Source organism: Propithecus coquereli, unplaced genomic scaffold, assembly GCF_000956105.1.
Source record: "Propithecus coquereli isolate 6110/MARCELLA unplaced genomic scaffold, Pcoq_1.0 Scaffold438, whole genome shotgun sequence".
Lineage (NCBI taxonomy): Eukaryota > Metazoa > Chordata > Mammalia > Primates > Indriidae > Propithecus > Propithecus coquereli.
The window spans coordinates 1804919-1824294 of record NW_012150152.1 but is presented as its reverse complement, the minus strand read 5'-3'; the positions used below and the strand labels follow the sequence as shown (position 1 = coordinate 1824294).

At 58.1% G+C, this 19376-nt stretch overlaps 3 protein-coding genes across 4 annotated transcripts; 2 read left to right on the top strand and 1 right to left on the bottom strand.

Annotated features, from left to right (window-relative positions):
- Positions 1-889: 889 nt before the first annotated feature.
- Positions 890-7019, bottom strand: ABHD8 (abhydrolase domain containing 8). The gene is given in 7 exon segments (XM_012654108.1): positions 890-1563; positions 1565-1627; positions 2660-2876; positions 3005-3175; positions 4824-4934; positions 4936-5572; positions 6791-7019. Coding segments are annotated over 6 exon segments (1311 nt in total). The 5' UTR covers positions 5565-5572; positions 6791-7019; the 3' UTR covers positions 890-1443.
- Positions 7020-8884: 1865 nt separating this feature from the next.
- Positions 8885-10015, top strand: MRPL34 (mitochondrial ribosomal protein L34). Its single transcript, XM_012654107.1, has 2 exons — positions 8885-8995; positions 9226-10015. The coding sequence occupies exons 1-2, from the start codon at positions 8931-8933 to the stop codon at positions 9437-9439; spliced, it is 279 nt and encodes a 92-aa protein (XP_012509561.1). The 5' UTR covers positions 8885-8930; the 3' UTR covers positions 9440-10015.
- A 1219-nt stretch (positions 10016-11234) lies between these two features.
- On the top strand, positions 11235-18967 carry DDA1 (DET1 and DDB1 associated 1). Of its 2 annotated transcripts, XR_001137877.1 has the most exons (6): positions 11235-11361; positions 15804-15884; positions 16120-16171; positions 17229-17290; positions 18237-18413; positions 18801-18967. XR_001137877.1 is itself a non-coding variant. In XM_012654106.1 (5 exons), exons 1-5 carry the CDS (start codon positions 11359-11361, stop codon positions 18345-18347), a joined length of 309 nt encoding a protein of 102 aa, XP_012509560.1. In that variant the 5' UTR covers positions 11235-11358; the 3' UTR covers positions 18348-18587. The 2 variants fall into 2 exon arrangements, 1 of the variants encoding a protein (XP_012509560.1); XM_012654106.1 differs by lacking the exon at positions 18801-18967 and having other exon boundaries at positions 18237-18587.
- The last annotated feature ends 409 nt before the right edge of the window (positions 18968-19376 follow it).

The window sequence follows — 19376 nt, the reverse complement described above, 5'->3', positions numbered from 1 at the left end:
CGGACACGATTGCCCTGGCTTGCCGGGCTGGTCTGGTCTAAGGTTGGGCTTGGCTCGCAGTGGGGTGGGGACAGGAGATTCGGTTCTGAGGTGATGGCCCCTTGGTTTCGTCGTGCCGTGCACCTACCTCACTTTACTATCTTCGGTTTGGAATTTAGGTTTTAGGTTCGGTTCAGTTTCGTTTCATTAAGTAAAATGAAATTTAGAGGAGCAAATGCACGTCTTTGGGACAGCAAAATCTTTCAGCCAGACACAAAAGGGAAAGACAGATTTGGTGGTTTCAAAAGAAAAACGATCTTCACAACAAAGATGACCCTAAACCAAGTTGAAAGGTAACATTGGGATAGTAATGGGCCAGGCGCAGTGGCTCACGCCCCTAATCCCAACACTTTGGGAGGCTGAGGTGGGAGGCTTGCTTGAGACTGGGAGTCTGAGACTAGCCTGGGCAACATAGCAAGACCCTGTCTCCACTAAATAAATAAACTGGGATAGTAAGAGGCACTGACTTGCCGGGTGGGGTTGGGTGAGTGGGATTCAATGAACAATGGGCATCAGGCACTCCACACAGTGGGCACTGAATTATGACAGTTCCAATCCCATGTAAGGTGTTTGCTGACCTTCACCTCAACCTCAGTTGGACCTTCTCGTCCCTGCCAGGGAAGGGCTCACCCCTTGGTAAGTTGCCTCCCGCCCTGCAGATACTGCCCATATAGCCCCTGCATTCTGAGGTGGGGGGCATGGGGGACTCAAAGCAAGCCTGGATCCCGGACGTTCTCAAAGTCAGCCCTGGCAGGGAGGCACTAGGATCAGCCCAGTCTGCAGACAGGAAAACTGAGGCTCAGGGTGGTGAAGGTCCTGCTCTGAGGTGACCAAGCACAGGTCTGGAGACTCCGATTGTCACTTCTTTTTATTGAGTTACAAGTTGAGATGTGCAAGTTTGGTGGCGCCAACCCTCCCATCCCTCCCCGCCTCCCCCCGCCCCTCCCCCCGTGGGCAACAATAGCTCCCAGCGCCTAGGAATGGGGGATAGGGAGGGTCTGGGGCAATGGGACGGGCCCCAAGGGTCCCTGCGGGGCTCGGGGGTCGCAGGACGAAGCATGGCTGACACGGATGACAGAGCGGGGTGGGGGGACCTGCCTCGGCCCGTGCCTTTGGCTGGAGAGGGAGGAAAGAGGGACTTCTGTACAAGGTCATCTGCGGGGATCCTGGCTGCGGCCCCGAAACACCGATGGGCCTTGCGGGACAGAAGCAGAGAGCGGAGTGTCCACTCGGCTCCCTGAGGTGCCGCACACTGCCCAGCCGGCCTGGGGGCGTCTCCCCGGCCTGGCCCCGCCCACCGGAGCGAACGGCCCGCCCAGGTGGTCCCCGCTGCAGACCTGGTGCCCTCCCGGCCTCATCTTCCTGTGGCTCTGCTCACCAAGCGATGCCCCGGCCGCCTGGCGGCTACTTCTTCTCCTCTGCAGGCGCGGGCAGGGGCTCCGGCAGAGCCCTGGGTTCGGGCTCGGGCTCGGGCTCGGGCTCCCAGAGCAGGAACTCGTGGAGCAAGGTGTTGACCGTCTCCGGGGCATTCCAGCATCACCATGTGGCTGCCTTCATCTATAAGCTTCAGGAAGGCCAGGAGCAGGATCTGCAGGGGACATGGGCTCAGGATGGGCGAGGGCAGGACGGCGGGGCGAGGGGCCAGGCTTCGCTGGGACTCCCCCCACCATTCATGCATGGCCCACGGCACTGGGAAGTCCCTCCTGTAGTCTACCCTAATGCCCCCAGTTCCACCCAAGGGGCGGCTGGAGGATGGTCTGTCATCCTGCTGCAGCCCATCTAGGTGTCATTCATTCAGCATTTATTCAGTGCCTACCCGTGCCTACAGGAGGACTTCTCAACCTCAGCGCGGCTGACGTTTGGTACTGGACCGTCCTGCCCTGTGCACTGCGGGATGTGCACTGCCTCAACCACTAGATGCCAGTAGCAGTAAACCTCGCATAGACATAATATGACAACTTAAAATGTCTCCAGACATTGCCACATGTCCCGGGGGCAGAGTCATCCCTGGGTGGGTGAGAATCTCTGAGCTAGATACATAGAGACAGACAAGGCCTTTTGTGCCAAGGCAAGATTTCTCAGCCTTGGCCCTAATGACATTTGGGGCCCGCTCATTCTTTGCTGGCGTCTGTCCTGTGCGTTGTAGGACGTTCAGTAGCATCCCTGGCCTCCACCCAGCACATGCCAGTAGTACCCTGTACCACCTCAGTTGCGACAACCTAAAATGTCTCTAGACATTGCCAAGTGTCCCCCAAGGGCAGAACCGTCCCTGGTTAAGAACCACCAGAGCTATTCTAAGGCCTAAGGATCCCAAGACCCTTTCTTGGGAGTTTCTAATCTAAAGACCTCCTGGTCCCCCTCTTCCAGAGGTTATTGGTTCCTTACACAAATCCCCAGCTGTGAAGAGAGGCTTCCACCTGAGGTGGGCATGGTGCATAATCGTTAACACCTGTCCAGGGCAGCGCTGCTGTGTGGATCCTACCACTGACTCTAGATCTAACGCTCCCTTTGCCTGGAGTGAGAGCCACACCTAGAGACCACGCCCATCGTAGAGGCCACGCCCCCTGGGCTGCCCGCGGGGAATCTGGGCGTGTGGCGGCCCCTGGGTACCCGCCCCTACCTCTGCCCTGCGCTGGTCTTCCTCCACTGGCACAAACTTGTCGTGCATGCCGTGGACGAGCAGGACGGGCACGGTGAGCTCGGCGTGGTAGACTTCGTCACCCTCGGGCCAGTACTGGCCACTCATCATGGCCCGTAGAACGAAGGATGACACGTTGAACGCCTTGCCCTCCTTAAGCAGCTGCTTCTCCTTGGCCCCTTGGCGGGCAAAGCCGGCCCTGGTAGTAGGGAGGCACCGCTGGAGCCCCTCATGCCAGCCTGACCTCCAGGGGTGTCCCCAAGTGTCAGTCCCAGTCCCAGCCCCAGTCGTACAGCCTCCCCTCCCACCCAACTCAGGGGCACTCACTTGAGGAAGCTCCAGGCCAGGCAGGGTGACAAGCAGTGCAGGACGCAGGTGGGCATGTTGAAGATTGAGCAGAAGCTTGGCTCCAGCGCCGTGGGGCCCCCACCATTGATCATGATCACCTTGTGCACCAGGTCTGGGTACTCGTGTGCCAGGAATGTGCAGAAGGAGACGCTGCCCGGAGTGGGTGGGGCGGCAGGGAGGATTGAAAGGTGGTGGTCAGCAGAATACAGGCAGTGAGGGGGTTAATGCCCTCCCCTCACCCCAGAGGCAGGTTCCTGAAGGTCAAGATTCTTCTTCTGGGGTCCATGGGCACCTGATGGGGTGAGGGATGGGTGGGGCATCTCGAATGGCCCAGAACTGTGGAATCGTGAGCTAGAGTGTTGAGGGTGGAATTTATTTTGAAGAGAGGATCTGGATCCAGAACTTTCCTCAGATTCTTAAAGTCACCTTGACCCCCAAAGGGGTAAGAAGGACTTATTACCAAGTGTTAGGAAAGCAATCTGATCAAACAAAGCCTTCTGGCTGCCTTGAGGAGGTTACTATTTCCTGTGTATCCCTTCCCTTGTAGGATCTTTTCCTGTCTGCCTCTAGGTATGACATACCCGCTTGCCTAATGCAAGGTGGAAGGGCAGAGCCTGAAGAGCCCCCAAGTCAAGTTCTTCATTCCCTCTAAAGTAGGAGTCAGCAAACTATGGCCTGGGGGCTAGTTGCTAGTTTTTGTAAGTACAGTTTACAGTTGTGGAGGTTTGAAAAATGTTTTGTAAATACACAGCCATGCCTGGCTGCTTTTGCACTACAACGGCAGAGTTGTAAAGTTCCAACAGAGACTGTATGGCTTGCAAACTTAAAATATTGACTATCTGACCCTTTAAGAAAAGGTTTGCAAACTCCTGCTGTAAAGTGGGACCTGACTGCCAGTGACTACATGCCCTTGGGCAGGTTGCCTAACCTCTCTAAGCTTCAATCTTCACATCTGTGAAGTGATAGTATGCTGACCTCATATGTAGTTGGATGTTCACTTAACTAGAGGAATCGTTTATCATATATATCAACTTTTGGGGATGTTATCATACAAACAAGTAAGAGCTATGTTATGTCTCAGCCTGGATTCCTTTCTTTTACATACTTATGTAATTTAATTCCTTTTCCTGTCTAATTGCATGGGCTACAATCGCTAAAACAGTGGTTCTTAACCTGTCTGGCTAATCTTATCTTGCCTTTCTTCCTAGGTAAAGGAGCAAATGGGGCCAGGTGGCAGTGGCCAGGCCCCCAAGGCCGAAAGCCTTCCACAGAGGAAATTTTAGATGGTATTATCAGCCCTTCGAGGAGAATGAATTACAGCAACCTATGCCTTTGCAAGTGCGTAGAATTTACAGGATTCCAACTAGTCTTTCCAGACTGCACAGGGATCTCCAGGGCAGCCAATTTGTGAATTTAGTGTAAGGCAGTGGTTCTCAGTGAGAGGTAATTCTGCCCACCAGGGGACATTTGGCAATGTCTGAAGATTTTTGTGATGGTCGCCATCAGCACTAGATGATTGTGCTAGTGGCATCTAGTGGGCGGAGGCCGAGGATGCTGTTAAACATCCTATAGCCCCTCACAGAAAAGAATTAGCTGGCCCCAAATGCCAGTGGTACCAGCATTGAGAAACGCTGCTTTAAAACAATGTGAACACCAGCAACAATGACAGGAATCCCTGTTTGGTTGCAGATGTTAATGGAATTTTTCAAGGAGAAAAATCAGCATTTTGTGACTGGGTGTCCAGTCCCTGTTGGCCCCTCCCCTCGTCTCCACCCTGTGCCAGCCAGGGTTTGCTTACCCGTAGGAATGACCAATGAGCACGTTCCGCTTCTTGGCGTAGCGCTTGAAGATAGCCCGCATGTCCTCAGCTAGTGCATAGAAGGTGTAGGCTGCGGCCACCTGCGCCCCAGGCCTGGCCTGCCAGGTCAGGTGCCACCACCTCGTAGCCTAGGCGCACAAAGAAGTCCAACTGCTCCTTCCAGATGGCCAGGGAGCTGCTGACACCATGGATGAAAAAGAGCACCACGTCGGCCTGGGCGCCCTTGCAGCTAGTGATGTGCTTCTCACAGTCAATGTGGATGGTCCTCTTGGGGCGTCGGGCTCGCCGCCGCCTCCCACTGCTGCCATTGCCACTGCTGGCACTTCCTGGGCCCCAGAGGCCATCTCTGCCCACGGGGTCAGCCAGCTCCACCTCCAGGGCGGCCGGCGGCTCTCCGGAGCCGTTCTGCCCGTGCAGGAGGTCAGCTCGGGGTGCCCGGCCAAGGTTCTCCACCAGTAACCGCCCGTTGCGGTACACAGTGATCCGGGACTGGCCGTGGACCAAGCCAGACCTGTCCCCCTGGGCAGCATCTTGTGGCGATGGCGGAGGTGGGGTGGGGGCTGGGGCGGGTCCAGCGTGCTTCACCTGCAGCACGCGACCAGGTTTGACCTCCACAAAGGTGTAGCCATCACTGGACTTGACACTCTCCAGCGGCGCTACCGCGTTGGGGGGCGCGCCCAGCAGGCAGCAGAAGATACCGTCCGTCACCCCGGTTAGCATGGTGTGTCCTGTGAGTGGGGGCAGCAGCCAGCTCAGGGGCCATCTATCTAAATGGGACCCCTCTACCCCTGCAGAACCCACTCCCTGCACCTGGGTCAGGTGAACCACACTGGGAGGCTCCTTTTAGGTTCCAGTTTGGGGAGTAGAGCCAGCCAGCCAAGGCACCAGGATGTTCTGTTGGAGCAGTGCCTTGGTGGTGGCCTGCCACCCTCCTGGGCCAGCCTAGTCTATCCTCAGAGGGAAGGACCTAGTCCCACGGGGTGTCCAGAGAGAAAGTGGTGGAGTCCCGGGGGCTTCCCAGAGGAGGGGACATTGTGACAAATGTGGCCCAGCCCTGAAGACACTCCCCCCCAAGCTGGAGTTCATACCAGTATGGCCTTGTAAGCCCCTTCGTCCCTGCGTACATGTGCTCTTTCAGTAACTCACATATTCTGAGGGCCTCCTGGGCATCTAAACGGTGCAAATCTCAGCGAGCCCCCAACCCAGGCCTTTGGCTCTGAAACTGACCTAGGAAAGATGAGGCCTTGGGGGAGGGGCTTGGGGACTGAGCCCCCGGAAGGCCTTGCCCAGCTCCCAAAGACCGGGGTAAGCTGGGCCTGTTTCACAGAGGAGCAGGCTGAGGCCCAGACAGTTTGGGAGGAAGCTTCTGTGTATACCCCCTACTTAGCACCCTGGGTTCTGGGGTCTGCCACTCGAGCCCCCAGCAGTGGAGAGGAGGATGGAGAAGTCAAGGCCCTGGCTGGGGGCCTCCAGGCCTCCATCCCACTCCCTGGGCCACCCCCGCCCCCGTGTCCATGGCAACCACAGGCTGTTACATAACTCAAGGGGGATGCCCGCGCAGTGCACCCCCATTGTCTAGGGCCTGGAGATAGGACCAACCCCACAGCCCCCTAGCTTTGGCGCCGCTAGGGTAAGGCACGCCAAAGGCTGGCCCCGCAGTGGCCCCAGACGTACTGGAGGGGAAGCGGGCCATCCCCGACCTCGAATGGGGCCCTAATCCCCCGATTGCGGAAGGCAGCGCAAATGCACCGCGCAAGCCCCCGCTTCCCAGAGCCTGGCGCCCGCCTCCTGGGTGCCCGTCATCCCTGCGGGGTTCGAGGCCACTGGGGCTCCGTGGCTTCCTAGGAGCCCGAACGCGGTCTGTGCGGACCGCCCCTCCCGCCCCGCCCCGAAGTGGAGGCCCTGGGGGCCTCGATCTCCCCTCCTGGGGCCCACTTCCAGCTCACCTCATCGAGGGCCGCGGGCCCGGGTCGGGGCGGAGGGGTCCCGGGCGGAGGAACCAGCGTGCGCCTGCCAGTGCCGTTTACATGGTGGCGCGGGGTTAGGGCTGGCGCGTCTTCGCCGGCGGGCGCGGGCCCCGGACGGTCAGTGCAGGGGCATCCCGCGGCCGTGGAAGGAGCCGGCCCTTTAAGTCCCTCCCCGAGGGGGCGGGGCCGCAAGCCGACAGGCGGGCACCTCGACCTATCGTAACTGCGGGCTGACCTGGCCTAGTTAGTTGTCCAATCAGAAGCGGCAGTTGCGGGATGGAGGCGGGCTCTGGGAGCAACGGGCCTCTCCCCTTTTAGGGGCTCACCGAGGTGGGGGGAGGGATTGGGCTTGGCCCAGAGCCGAGACAGGGTTGCAGCCTGGGGTCTGTGGGGCTCCTGGGAGTGGACGGCTGGGGCCCTCTCGCTGCGAATGGGTTTTGCCAGGCAGTCCCTGCCTCTGAACTGCCCAGTCCCCTCCAAACGAAGCCCCCATGCTCCTCTCTGTGTTGACTTTTCCATTCCAGAAGAACAGATTCCCAGATCTTTCCGATATCAGGTGGGGAAACTGAGGCTGATAAAGGGCACAAGGGCAAAAGTCAGGCAAGGGGCAAAGCCGGGACTTGAACCCGCGGCTGTGTGATTCCGAGTCCTGGGAACTGTTATTCGCTAAATCTTTAGACAGAAGTCTTGGAGCTGTGTGTAGTTAAGGAGTTGGAATTTCACAATCAGCCAATTTCACCGATGACTGTCACAACGCCGAGAAGGGCCGGTGGCCAGAGGCAGACGCCCCAGCTCCGTGGGCCGGGCTGAGCCAAGGCAGGCCTCCAGGAGAGCCCAGAGTCAGAGGTCCCAGGGCTTAAATCCAGCCTCTGCCCTTTGCTGGTGTGCGACATTGGGCAAGTCACTTCCCTGAGCCTCTGTTTATTTCTCTATGAAATTAATCCTCTGATAAATTTGTTACACAGGTAAAGCGCTCATCACGGTGTCTTGCATAGAATAAATGCTCTGTATGTTATTGGCATTATTATTACGGTGCTGTTTTGCTAAATGATGGTGCAGGTAGGCTTCAGAGGACAAGGGGTTAACCGCTCCTTGCTGCTCTCCTGCTCCCATCCCCTGGAATTTGCTGCCAGAGCTGGATTAGGTCCAGCCACCCACTCTTGCCTGCTCAGGGCACTCCCTGAAGACTACACAGTTTATTCATTCAGCAAACACTCCCCATAGCCCCTTTGGGCCCACCCCGAGCTGGGTAATGCTGGAGCACTTGTAGGGACTCAGCCCAGGCCTAGCCCTAGAGAGGCCCCTGAGCTGCAGGGGAGAGCCACATCGAGTTAGTTGGGCCAGAGCGGGGGACAGGGTTGAGAGGAGAGGATTTTAAAGGATGGATAGGGGAACACTAGGCAGAGAAGAAGGTGTGGCTGAAATTTAGGATGCCTATGTGTACAGGGCTTTGCATATCTGCTGGAGGAGCTGGGTATTTTCCCTGGGGCAATAGGGGGCCAAGGAGGGTGTGTGAGCAGGGGAGGGGTTCAGTTCTGAGTATCAGAAAATTCTTCTAGGGCCCGGATGGGACAATATCGCCACGGGCAAGCTTGTAGTCCTCCAGTTTTACAGATCAAGAAACTGAACCCTGGAGAGGAGCAGAGACCAACCCAAGGACACCGAGCCAGCTTGAACTCAGGCCTCCTGGGCTTCCTGCCAAGGGGCGGTGACTTGGCTTCGACAGGGGAAAAGCTGCCAGCCAGCTGTGTGCCATCTGCCCCAGCTTCTGCTGGGGGTGGGAAGACCAACCGGTCGCTTCCTGCAGCTGCCACCAGCTGCGCCACGGCCACCTAGGGGCACCCTCTATCGGTAGACGCAAGAAGGAACTGCAGCTCCCAGCAGACCCCGGGACATAAGTGAGAAGGTGCTGATCGCCTGCCATCTAATGGTCAATATGAAGAACTACACCGCCCCAAGGGCACGGACGCTCGCGCCGATGGTGCGCAGGCGTGGAACTACAACTCCGGGCCCCCATGGCCATGTTTCTCCGAGACAGGAGAAACTACATTTCCCAGAAGCCTTTGCCCCGGGGCTCCGGAATCGCTGGCGGCCGGGACTGCGTGACCGGCGGCTGGAGATGGCTTTCTTGGCCGCATCCGTGTTGGGCCCCGCGGGTAGGTCGGCGGCGCTGCTGGGTGGCAGGTGAGTCCTCAGGGGGACCCTTCCCCGAATTTGGGAATAGGGCGGTGTCAGAGGCTGGCGCCAGCTGTTTACCACCCATAAGACCTACCAATGCCTTGCGCATTTATGGAGCGCCTTTTGCTGCCAGGCTCTGCACCGCACACATGGGAAAGCCGAAACTCAGAGGGGTTGAGCGCTGAGGTCAAACAACACCCGGTCTGACCCTTCTCGCCGTCTCTGTGCCTCCGCAGATGGCTCCAGCCCCGGCCTTGGCTGGGGCTCCCGGACACCTGGGGCCTCCCTGCTCTGCAGCAGGCGCGGGGCAGGGCGCGCGGGAACGAGTATCAGCCGAGCAACATCAAACGCAAGCGCAAGCACGGCTGGATCCGGCGCCTGAGCACGCCGGCTGGCGTCCAGGTCATCCTTCGCCGCATGCTCAAGGGCCGCAAGTCGCTGAGCCATTGAGGAGTGCGACGCTGCCAGCGGGACCCCCGTTAAAGCATTTCCCTCACCTCGGACTTTGCCTGGCGCTGTTTTTGCAGGAAGCTGGAAGAACGGGAATAGACTCCGACGAGAGTGCCCTCCAAATTGTGGGGTTGGCCCAGGGGGAGAAGTTTGGATGGGAGTGGAAGTCAGACCTTGTCAAGTCCCTTTTTACGCTTTTTTGAATTACGAAGAATTTCGAACATATGCAACAGACCACAGAATAGTACAACGTATCCCCGTGTACTCAGTACGCAGGTCTATTTGAAGCTGATCTCAGGCATCAGGTTATTTCTTCTGTAAATATTTCAGAATGTATCTCCCCAAGATAAGGGCTCTCTAAAACAATCACAAAACTTATCACACCCAAAAGAATTATTAATAATTTTGAAATATTAAATGTCTCATACATGTTCAAATTTCCATTTATCTTATATGTGCTGTAACTTTCCCAGGTCTGGGAAGGCTGGTGGGAAACTAGGGTGTTTCGAATTCTCCACTTGCCCCTTGGGGATGGGCTGTGTGACTTTGGGCAAGGCCTTAGCCCTCTGAGGCTCATTTGGCTCCTGTAAAATAAAGGGCTCGTTTCTCCTTTGCTCTGTTATCGTTGGAGTAATATTAATAGTAATACTTAGTAGCTTCCACTTAGCAACTTATTGAGCACTTGCAATGTACTGATTGCCCAGTCCTTGCCCTGGAGGGGCTTGTCAGTCTAATGAGGGAGTGTATTCGGACCCAGGCAGGGTCAGGGCTGGGAGGAGGATTGTGAGGGCGGTAGGAGCCCAAAGGAGGCGCCTGACTTGGCTTTGGGAAGAACGCAGTCAGGAAAGTCTTTTTTTTTTTTTTTTTTTTGAGACAGAGTTTCACTCTGTTGCCCTGGCTAGAGTGAGTGCCGTGGCGTCATCCTAGCTCACAGCAACCTCAAACTCCTGGGCTCAAGTGATCCTACTGCCCCAGCCTCCCGAGTAGCTGGGACTACAGGCATGCGCCACCATGCCCAGCTAATTTTTTCTATATATTTTTAGTTGGCTGATTAATTTCTTTCTAATTTTTTTTTTAATAGAGGCGGAGTCTCGCTCTTGCTCAGGCTGGTCTCGAACTCCTGAGCTCAAACAATCCGCCCGCCTCGGCCTCCCAGAGAGCTAGGATTACAGGCGTGAGCCACCGCGCCCGGCCCAGGAAAGTCTTTCTGGAGAAACTGGCAGAGTCTGGGAGAGCCCAGAGGGAGGAGGGATTGGGTAGGGGTCAGGACACATGCAGGGAGAGGAAGAGGCCAGCGGGGCCTGTAATTGGGGCTGAGGAAGTGAGACTGGATCCTTAGGGAGTCACGGGAGATGTTCAGTCAAGAGGGTCTGAGTTGTCAGTTCAAAGATAATTCAAGCAGCTAGTGCGGGAGTGGTCTAAATATGCTGAAACTCAAGGTTGGTACCTCGTGTTACAGTTCCCGACTTCTGCAGTTGCTGTGACAACCTCAAGAGACACGATCTAAAAAACGCAATAAACACTAGAGAGAGTGGAGACTTGCGGACCCTCCCGGAGTTGTGAACTACAACTCCCAGGAGACTTGGTGGGCGCGGCCTCCGCCCACTTCCGGATCTCACTTCCCATCGCATCCAGGCACGGGCGGGGTTTTGCTCTCTCAACCGAACTTGATCATGAAGGGCGGAGGCGTGGCGGCCAATGGGCGCGTGAGTTAGCCGGACATGGCCAATGGGAGCACGCAGAGGCCATATGATGGAGGCGGGGGTAGAGTACGGACCAATGACGGAGGGGCGGTGGCGCCATCAGTGTGGGCTGTGCTGCGGCTGGAAGTTACTGTGCGGCGGCGACTAAGAAGGCGGCTGTGGTGGCGGCGGCGGTGGCTAAGGCGGTGGCTGAGGCGGCGACGGGGGAAACAGAAGATGGTGAGGATGACCGCCGGGCCCGTACTCCCTTTCCACTCGACAAAATGGCGCCGTGGGCCCACCCACCTCTAGTATTCCCCGAGGCCCTTCACCGCCCTGCCCAGCCCCTTCAGGCCCGGCCCCGCCCCTCATTCTGACCTGTGACCTTCGACCCCCCCAGACCCTGCCGTGACCCTGCTGACCCCGCCCCAGTCCCCTCTTCCGACCCCTGACCCCACCTAGGATTCCAGGCCCTGCCAACTCATTCATTTCCGGGTCGCAGCTCCCCGGGAAATCGCCTGGGGTGGGGATGGGGTCCCCTGAGACCTCCCAGCTCTGGCTTCGTCCTCAGCGCTCCGAACCTGGTCCTCTTCCGTTCGGGAGTTTGGGAGGCCAGCCTGGGCGTCGGGGCGGGGGGAGGGGGCTTGACATCTCGACACGCGGGTCTTTGTCGCCAAAGGAAGTGCGACATCGTCGACTACCCCGGTCCCCCAGGGCCCTGACTCCACCCCCGCCATTCTGGGCCACCACCTGCCCCTAAGAATGAACAACTCCATCTTTCCAATGCCCAGGGCCTGTCCCTGTTAAACGAGGATAGTAATAGTCCGAACCTTATAGGGTTGTGACAGTTTAGGGAACTGACGTCGTAAAGGGCTTAGGACAGTGAATGCTTAACAGACGAGCTGGGTAACTCGGGGCTGATGACATCCTCTCCTAGCTCTCTCCTTATCTTGAAGTGGGAATCTGAAACTGGCTTTTGGGGGGTTAAAATCTTCTCTGGGGCACTCACTCGTGCTGGGCTATGGGTCTTGTGCTTTGGGCATCAGTCTCCCCACCTGTAAAGTAGGACAGTGACCCAGCCTTAGAGTTGAGCTAAAACCCCTGCCCAGCCCCTCACTGTTTGGCATCCTCAGGGCTGGCAGGGGTGATGGGAGGTTCGGTTAAGATAAGTGAAGGGCCCATTGCCCCCTGACCTAGAGTACCAGCCCACCATCCACAGTCCTTGGGATGTGCTGGGGACGGGCAAAGGAAGACTTCCTGTCGGAAGGAAACAGGAAGTGGGTTCCTAGTGTGTGGGTCCCCAAGCCTGGCTGTTGTCCTTGACTTGTCAGTACAACTTCATCCCCCACACCCATTCTCATAAGAGGATCCTGTTGGCTGTGCCTGCAGAACACACCTGCAGCCGTCCATGGCTTCCCACCCTGGTCCGTGCTACCACTGCCCTTACCTCCCCAGTCCCCTGCCTGGCTGCCTGCCCCAGCCTTTTCCCTGGTCTCCTTACCTTGATGCCACACATTTGGCGGTCCATAATTCACCTAATCCCAGAAGGGGCTTTTAAGGATGTAGATCAGATTGTACAACTTTCTAGTTTACAGAATACTTCAGAGGCTTCTAGCTCCCCCACCCCCTACCCCCAAGGCCCCTGCCCACCTCTGTGACTTCATCTGCACCCCTCTTCACCCCTCGGTCTACAAGCTCCAGCCACATTAGACTTTTCACTTATACTCACTCCATGTTCCCGCCACCCCAGGGCCTTTGCACCTGCTCCTCCTTCTGCCTGGAGTACCCTTCTTCCTGTGAGCGAGGCCCTCCTACCTGCGGGAGGCTCCGTGTCTCTCCTCTCTTGGTACACTGTTGCTTTTCCTTCTCTTGCTCTGGGTCACTGGTGGGCTACCTGCAGTGGGACTGGCACACGGGTGTTCAGTGCATGTTTGCTGAGGCAGTAGATGGCTTCAGGGCCCAGCCGTGGCTGGGATTTGCTTGGCTGAGGTGAGGATTTCCTCTCGTGTCTTGAGGCCTTATTTTCCAGCTTAGCTGACAGAAAGTGTGGCCTCTACTCGGCCTTCATTCAGTTATTCGGCACAGAGGCATCGATGCTCATAGCTGCCCTCGCCAGGGCACTCTGCCTGAAGCTTTCGCCGTGTTGTCTTGTTGAGACTCAGAACAACCCTGAGCGGTGGCCCTATTGGAACACCCCATTTCACGGGGGAGGCCAGCAGGCTGGGAGGTCCTGCAGGGAGGGCCCCAGCCAGGACTGAGCGCAGGAGGTCTGGGTTCCTGAACCTCTCACCACTCAGCTGCCCAGCCCCACGAGAGCCCTGCCAGGGGCCCAGGGTTGAGTGCTTCTGCCCTCAGGGCGGTGCCAGTCCAGTGAGGGAGGTGGACGTGTAAACAGATGACCTTGTCTGGGTGTGAGTGAGGCTCTGGAAGAGTCTCCTGAGCTGTGGGGGAGCAAAGGGGTTGGGGAGGGGGTTTGGCAGGTGTTTCCCACACGGAGAAAGGAGGGACATTTCCTGGAGGGTGGCGGAGGGTGTGTGTGACAGGATACCAGCAGGGGCCAAGCTGCACCAGGACTGTGGAGGGGGACAGGGACCTCTTCTCACTCTTAAGATCTCAGCAGCTGCATCACCACCTCGGAGCAGGCCAGACCTCTACCCTCCATTGTCCTAGGCCTCACACGGTGCCCTAGAGGCACCCTGTCTCCACAGCCACTTCCCTGTGCACAGTGTGGCTGTTCGACCCACACCAGTGGCCCTGATGCAGCGGGTACTCGGCAAGGCCAGGAGCAGGTCTGTTGAAGGCCACCCCACACCCCGGTGCCCTGGTACCTGGCCAGGGCCCACCACACAGTAGGGGCCCGAGCAAACCTTGCCAAATGGATGAAGCTGACCCCACAGTCTCTGGCCGAGTTGGGGCTGGGTCCTAGGATGGGAGGGGAGGCAGGTTTGAGGGACTTTGAGCTGGCCTCAGGGTAGTAGGTCGGCCAGATGTGAGGGCCACGCGGCCACATTCCAGCTTCCCAGGCCGGCCCAGCAGAGGAGGTGCTGGACCTCATTGAGGTGAGGACACTGCTGCTCCTCCTGTCCCAGAGGGCAGTGGGAAATTGTCTGAACAGAAGCCTCCCCCAGGGCGGCTCTCTTGGGCCTCAGGGATGGGATGGATTATCCTTCCTGCCAGTAACCTGCAGGGCCTCCGAGCCCTCGATTTTTAAGCATGTTTCAGAATGGAAGGAGCTTGACTTCTGAGGTTGGCCAAACCTGGGTTCAAATTGGCTCCCTTGTTTTCTTGCTGGGACTGGGTGACCTCGGATGGGTCACACGTAACCTCTCTGCCTCAGTCTCCTTGTCTTTGACAGGGAAGCACCACCTCTTGCTTGGTTGGGTCATGAGATTGTATATAGTGAGACGGGGTTGAGGAAGGCCCTGGGCCAGGACAGGGCATGGGGGACCCTACACCAGACGTACCCCTCCCCGCCATCCCACCCCAGGCCTGACTGACAGTATCAGGTCAAAAAGGGCTTCTTGGCCAGGCGTGGTGGCTCACACCTGTAATCCTAGCACTCTGGGAGGCCAAGGCAGGAGGATCACTTGAGCCCAGGCTGAGCAAGAGCGAGACCCCCATCTCTACTAAAAATAGAAAAATTAGCGGGGTGTCGTGGCGCACGCCTGTAATCCCAGCTACTCGGGAGGCTGAGGGAGGAGGATCCCTTGAGCCTAGGAGTTGGAGGCTGCAGCGAACTGTGATTGCGTCATTGCACTCTATCCCAGGCCACAAGAGGGAGACTCTATCTTAAAAAAAAAAAAAAGCCTTCAGAAGAGTGAACAGATTCTGTTGTTGCTGGCTACCTGGAGCCACTTGGACCTGAAAACTTGGGCAGCTGAGCCCCCTGCCCCAGGAAGCCACTGGCAGGGAGGGGACAGTCTGCTCCCTCTCAGGCTCTGGCCCTCTCCGCGTGAGGGGCCCGAGGTCCGTGCCATGGACAAAGCATCCTCTCCTTACAGGGTGGGCTCAGGTGTTGGGGCTGACTTCGGGGTGTGGGGACCCCAGGAGCAGCCCCCAAGCTGACTAGTCACAGACCTCGTTACTTCAGTCTGCACAGTGTTTTTTAAAAAGCTGAGCTAGCTTTGAAAGCCTGGAGAGAACACATTCAAACTTGGATTTCTGGGTTTGCTGGACACTGGAAGTTCGGTGAACGCGGAGCTCCTGTCTGCGTGGCCAAGGCTCGTGGACCAGGCTGGGCTCCCTGATCCCCGTTTACTGTCACCCTGGCCAGTGGGGTTTCTTAGGATGGACGTGTCTTTCTGCATCCTAGGTCTCTGTCGAAGGTGGACCTCATCGTGGGCTCCTAGGAGGGCCCTGTCTCTGCTGCTTCTTCGCTCAGTGCAACTTTTAACAAGTGGCCCATTCTCTCCAAGCCTCAGTTTCCCCACCCCTTGCCTAGTTATGGGGCTGTCATGAGGACCCCCTAGGAGAGTGTGCACTTGTCCCTAGTTGGTTACTTTTTTCTGGTCATGGCTGTGCTCGTAGCAGCCAGCTCAGGAGTGTATTCTGGAAAACATGACCCACAAAGAAAAGTGGGAAGAAGGAAACCAGAAGTCCCCGGGAGCCCGTCCCCTGTAGGTGCTCAAAGGATGACCTGCACTTTGCCTGGTTCCTCACTTACCGTCCTCTGTATCTTCTAGGCAGATTTTTTGAAAGGCTTGCCTGTCTACAACAAAAGCAATTTTAGTCGATTTCATGCTGACTCCGTGTGCAAAGCCTCGGTGAGTGTGCATTTGGGGTCTGGGAGGGGTTGGGGGAACCGCCGGGGGGCTGGGGGTGGCGTGCGTCCCCCAATCGGGGTCTTGGCCAGAACTGAGGCTGAACTTCAAGCCCAGTCCTACTGCACGTCCTTGTGTGTCTTCTAGTCTGCACTGAAGGGTGGGTGCTGAGTTGAGGGGCGAGGGGACCCCAGGCCTGCCTGCTCCCCTAACCCACCCCTTCTCAACCCTCCCGCAGAACCGACGTCCCTCAGTCTACCTGCCTACTCGAGAGTACCCATCTGAACAGAGTAAGTGGCCTGTCGGTCTGTCCCAACCTGGCGGCTGAGGGTGGGGTCCAGAGACCACTGTGTGGCATACAGAGGTGACCTCCAGCCGCGCCCAGGCCAGACTCGGCTCCGGTTCACGTTATGGCTACTGCAGGGTTGGGTGGGGAGGGCCTCGGGGGAGGTGCAGGAGGTGACCTTGGAGGCTTTGGGCTAGGGGTGCACATGCGGATGCCCATCTGCTCCCTCGGGAGCAGCAGGAGACCGGCTTTCTGTGGGCTCCTTCAGGGTGCTACACGCGCTGGCATCCACATCCAGCCCAGATGGGGCCCAAGTTGGCCCTTGGGTACTGCTCATTGGCCCCGTCCCCTCCCATTCAGGTCACGTCAGACAAGAACTTAGACCCTAAGATGAGTATTGCTGGGTTGGGAGGCAGCAGAGCAGAAGGTGACAGGGGCCTGGGGTGGGGACCCAGCCAGGCCTGGGGTAGGCAGCAAGGGGAAGGGGGTCCAGGTGGAGGGGCCCACAGAGCAGGAGGACGTGGTGGTGATGTTTTAACTGGTAAAAACGAATCCAAGCTGGGTGTGGTGGTGGTGCCTGTGGTCCCAGCTACTGGGGAGGCTGAGGTGGGGGCATCGCTTGAGCCCCGGAGGACAGCCTGGGCAACATAGCCAGACTCTGTCCCTTCAAAAAAAAAGAATCCATCCATCTGGACATTGCTGGGTGGGGTTCGTGGTCACTGGGCACTGCTGTGTAGATTTGTGCTCCTGGTCCACCTGGGAAAACACCTGTGTGCTGGGGCTTGTCCCCTGCCTGAGGATGGGGTCCCCGCACGCAGGAAGCAGGGACCCGAGGGAGCAGCTGGCTCAGGCCTCCGAGTGGCCTGTGTGTACTGGGAAGTGAAATCGCTGGGCTTTTGGAAATCTCCCCAGGTGGGGCTGCTGCCTTCCAGCCCTTGAAAGACTGCTTAGGGCAGAGACAGGCCGGCGGGCAGGGAGCAGGGCCCGTCCAGGAGGCTGGGCCACCGCAGCCAGCTCCTTTCGCTGCCTCTTCTGTGACTTTCTCTGTCTTTCCTCCTTAGTCATCGTGACAGAAAAGACAAACATCCTCCTGCGCTACCTACATCAGCAATGGGACAAAAAGGTAAGGCGTGTGGGTTCCAGTGCTGGGACAGGGGACAGGGACGTGGTGCCTGCAGAGGGTTCTGAATGGGGGAAGCGCTCAGGTGGCCTGCGTGGGGCTTTGAGGGCTGCGTAGGTGTTTGCCAGGCGATCCAGGAGAGGGAAGAGCGTTCCCTGCTGCAAGGCTGCGGTGCTCGGAGACTGGAGGCCAGGCCTCCTGCAGCTCTGGCATTAGTAGACTTTACTGGTGTGACCTAGAATCTTCTCTCAATGGTGAAATGTATACATCCAGTTAAAAATCTAGGAGATACGAGAGTGTGTGACTGCAGTGAGTCATCTCCCCCAACCTCTGGTGTCCCCCCCGTCCCCGCTACCCAGAGGTTGCCTTTCTGACAGTGGGACTTTTTTCTTTTTTCCCAATGGAAATGTCTGCATGTTGTTCTGTGATATGGTCAGTTTGTTTTTCACCTAATGTTGAACGGTGGACAGCGACCTGCCCTGGGCAAGGTTGGAAGGGGACCCTGTGACAAAATGACTGCTTCTGAAAATCCGAGCGGCCCGGCTCAACCCCCGTCCTCCTCCCCAGCCCCACAGGCTTTGACGCCCCCAGCAGGGAAAGGAGATTTCCCCAAACCCGAGTACTTCCCTCCGCGGCGGCGTGTGGACATCCCGGGCGGCTCCCGGGGCCAGGTGGATCATGCTTCAAGTGTTTGGGACACTGGCCGTGCGTGGGCCGTTGTGACTGGTGGTGGTGACTCCCCAAGGTGCCCAGGAAATGCCTGCCTGTCACTGGCCATGGGTCCAGGGGTTGCTCTGGGCAGGGCTTAACCGGGCAGGGCCTGGTGGCAGGAGGGGCTGCCCAGCCAGGGCCCCTAGGTCGCGTTGCCTGCTCCACACCCAGGTCTGACGCCCCTGCAGGGGTCTGGGCTGGCGTTGGGACTCACAGCCCTGTCTCCCCCTGTCCCCAGAACGCTGCCAAGAAGAGAGACCAGGAGCAAGTGGAGCTTGAAGGCGAGAGCTCAGCGCCGCCCCGCAAGGTGGCTCGGACCGACAGCCCGGACATGCACGAGGACACTTAAGACTCGCTCCCCACGGGGGCCTCTGCCCTGTCTGCTCCTCGACCGCCTGCCCACCTGCCCACGTGTGTAAGCGCCCTGCCCGCCCCCCCGGCCCCCCACACCCCGCTGTCCACACCACTTCCAACCTCATGGGAGCCGATGTATTTATTTTCCTTGAGTTTTTATTTATGCTGTAACATGTATCAAGCGTTGGTTAAAGGGGACGTCAGACCCAGTAGTGTGATGTTGGTAGATGCTTTTCAAAGAAAACAATAACATTGTTCCTCACCCTCCCTGCCACCCCCCGGCCACTTCCCTCCTCCTGGCCCCTTGTTCTCCTCCAGAGAACCAGAGTGTGTCTGTGAGGGTCTTGCGCTGGGGGCTGTGCTGCGGCCGGGTGGCAGGGTCAGGGGCCGGGGGGCCCGGCTCTCCTGGACAGCTGAGCAGCCTTCTCCCCCCATCCCACCGGTTCAGGCCTCTGAGACTTGGCCTTGTCTCACGTTCCACCGGGAACTATTCCGTGCCCAGACCTCACTCTGAGTGTGCGTGCGGGGAGCATCGGCCTTTCCGGATCTTTCTCCTGTCATTTTATCATGGACTAGTGCGTGCTCCGTGTCCACCCCAATAAAAGGATCTTTCCTACTCGACCTTGCGTCTTTGCTCCACACACCTCGGCCCCAGAGGACGGAGACCCCGAGAGTCGTCCTGTCATCACCAAGAGGAGAGAGAAGGGGCCCCCGTGCCAGGGCCCTGGGGACCCCCAGCTGGATTCTCTGGTGGGCTTGCCGCGGCCGCCACGCTCAAGGCCAAGACCTGCCTGGACCAGCCCCCCCACCTCCCCTGTCACGGTGTCCCTGATGACCAGGTCATCCCTGAGAGACGGTCGGTGGCGCAAGGATGGAGCTGTGGTCAGTCCTATGCTGAGGACACGGCTGAGCAGGGCAGTGCCCACCAGCCACTGCGGAGACGGCCCAGTCTTGGCTGGCGCCCCGGGGTCTCGGGGCCTCTGCTGGTCCCCCGAGGCATGGCGACAGCAGAGACGGCATTTGG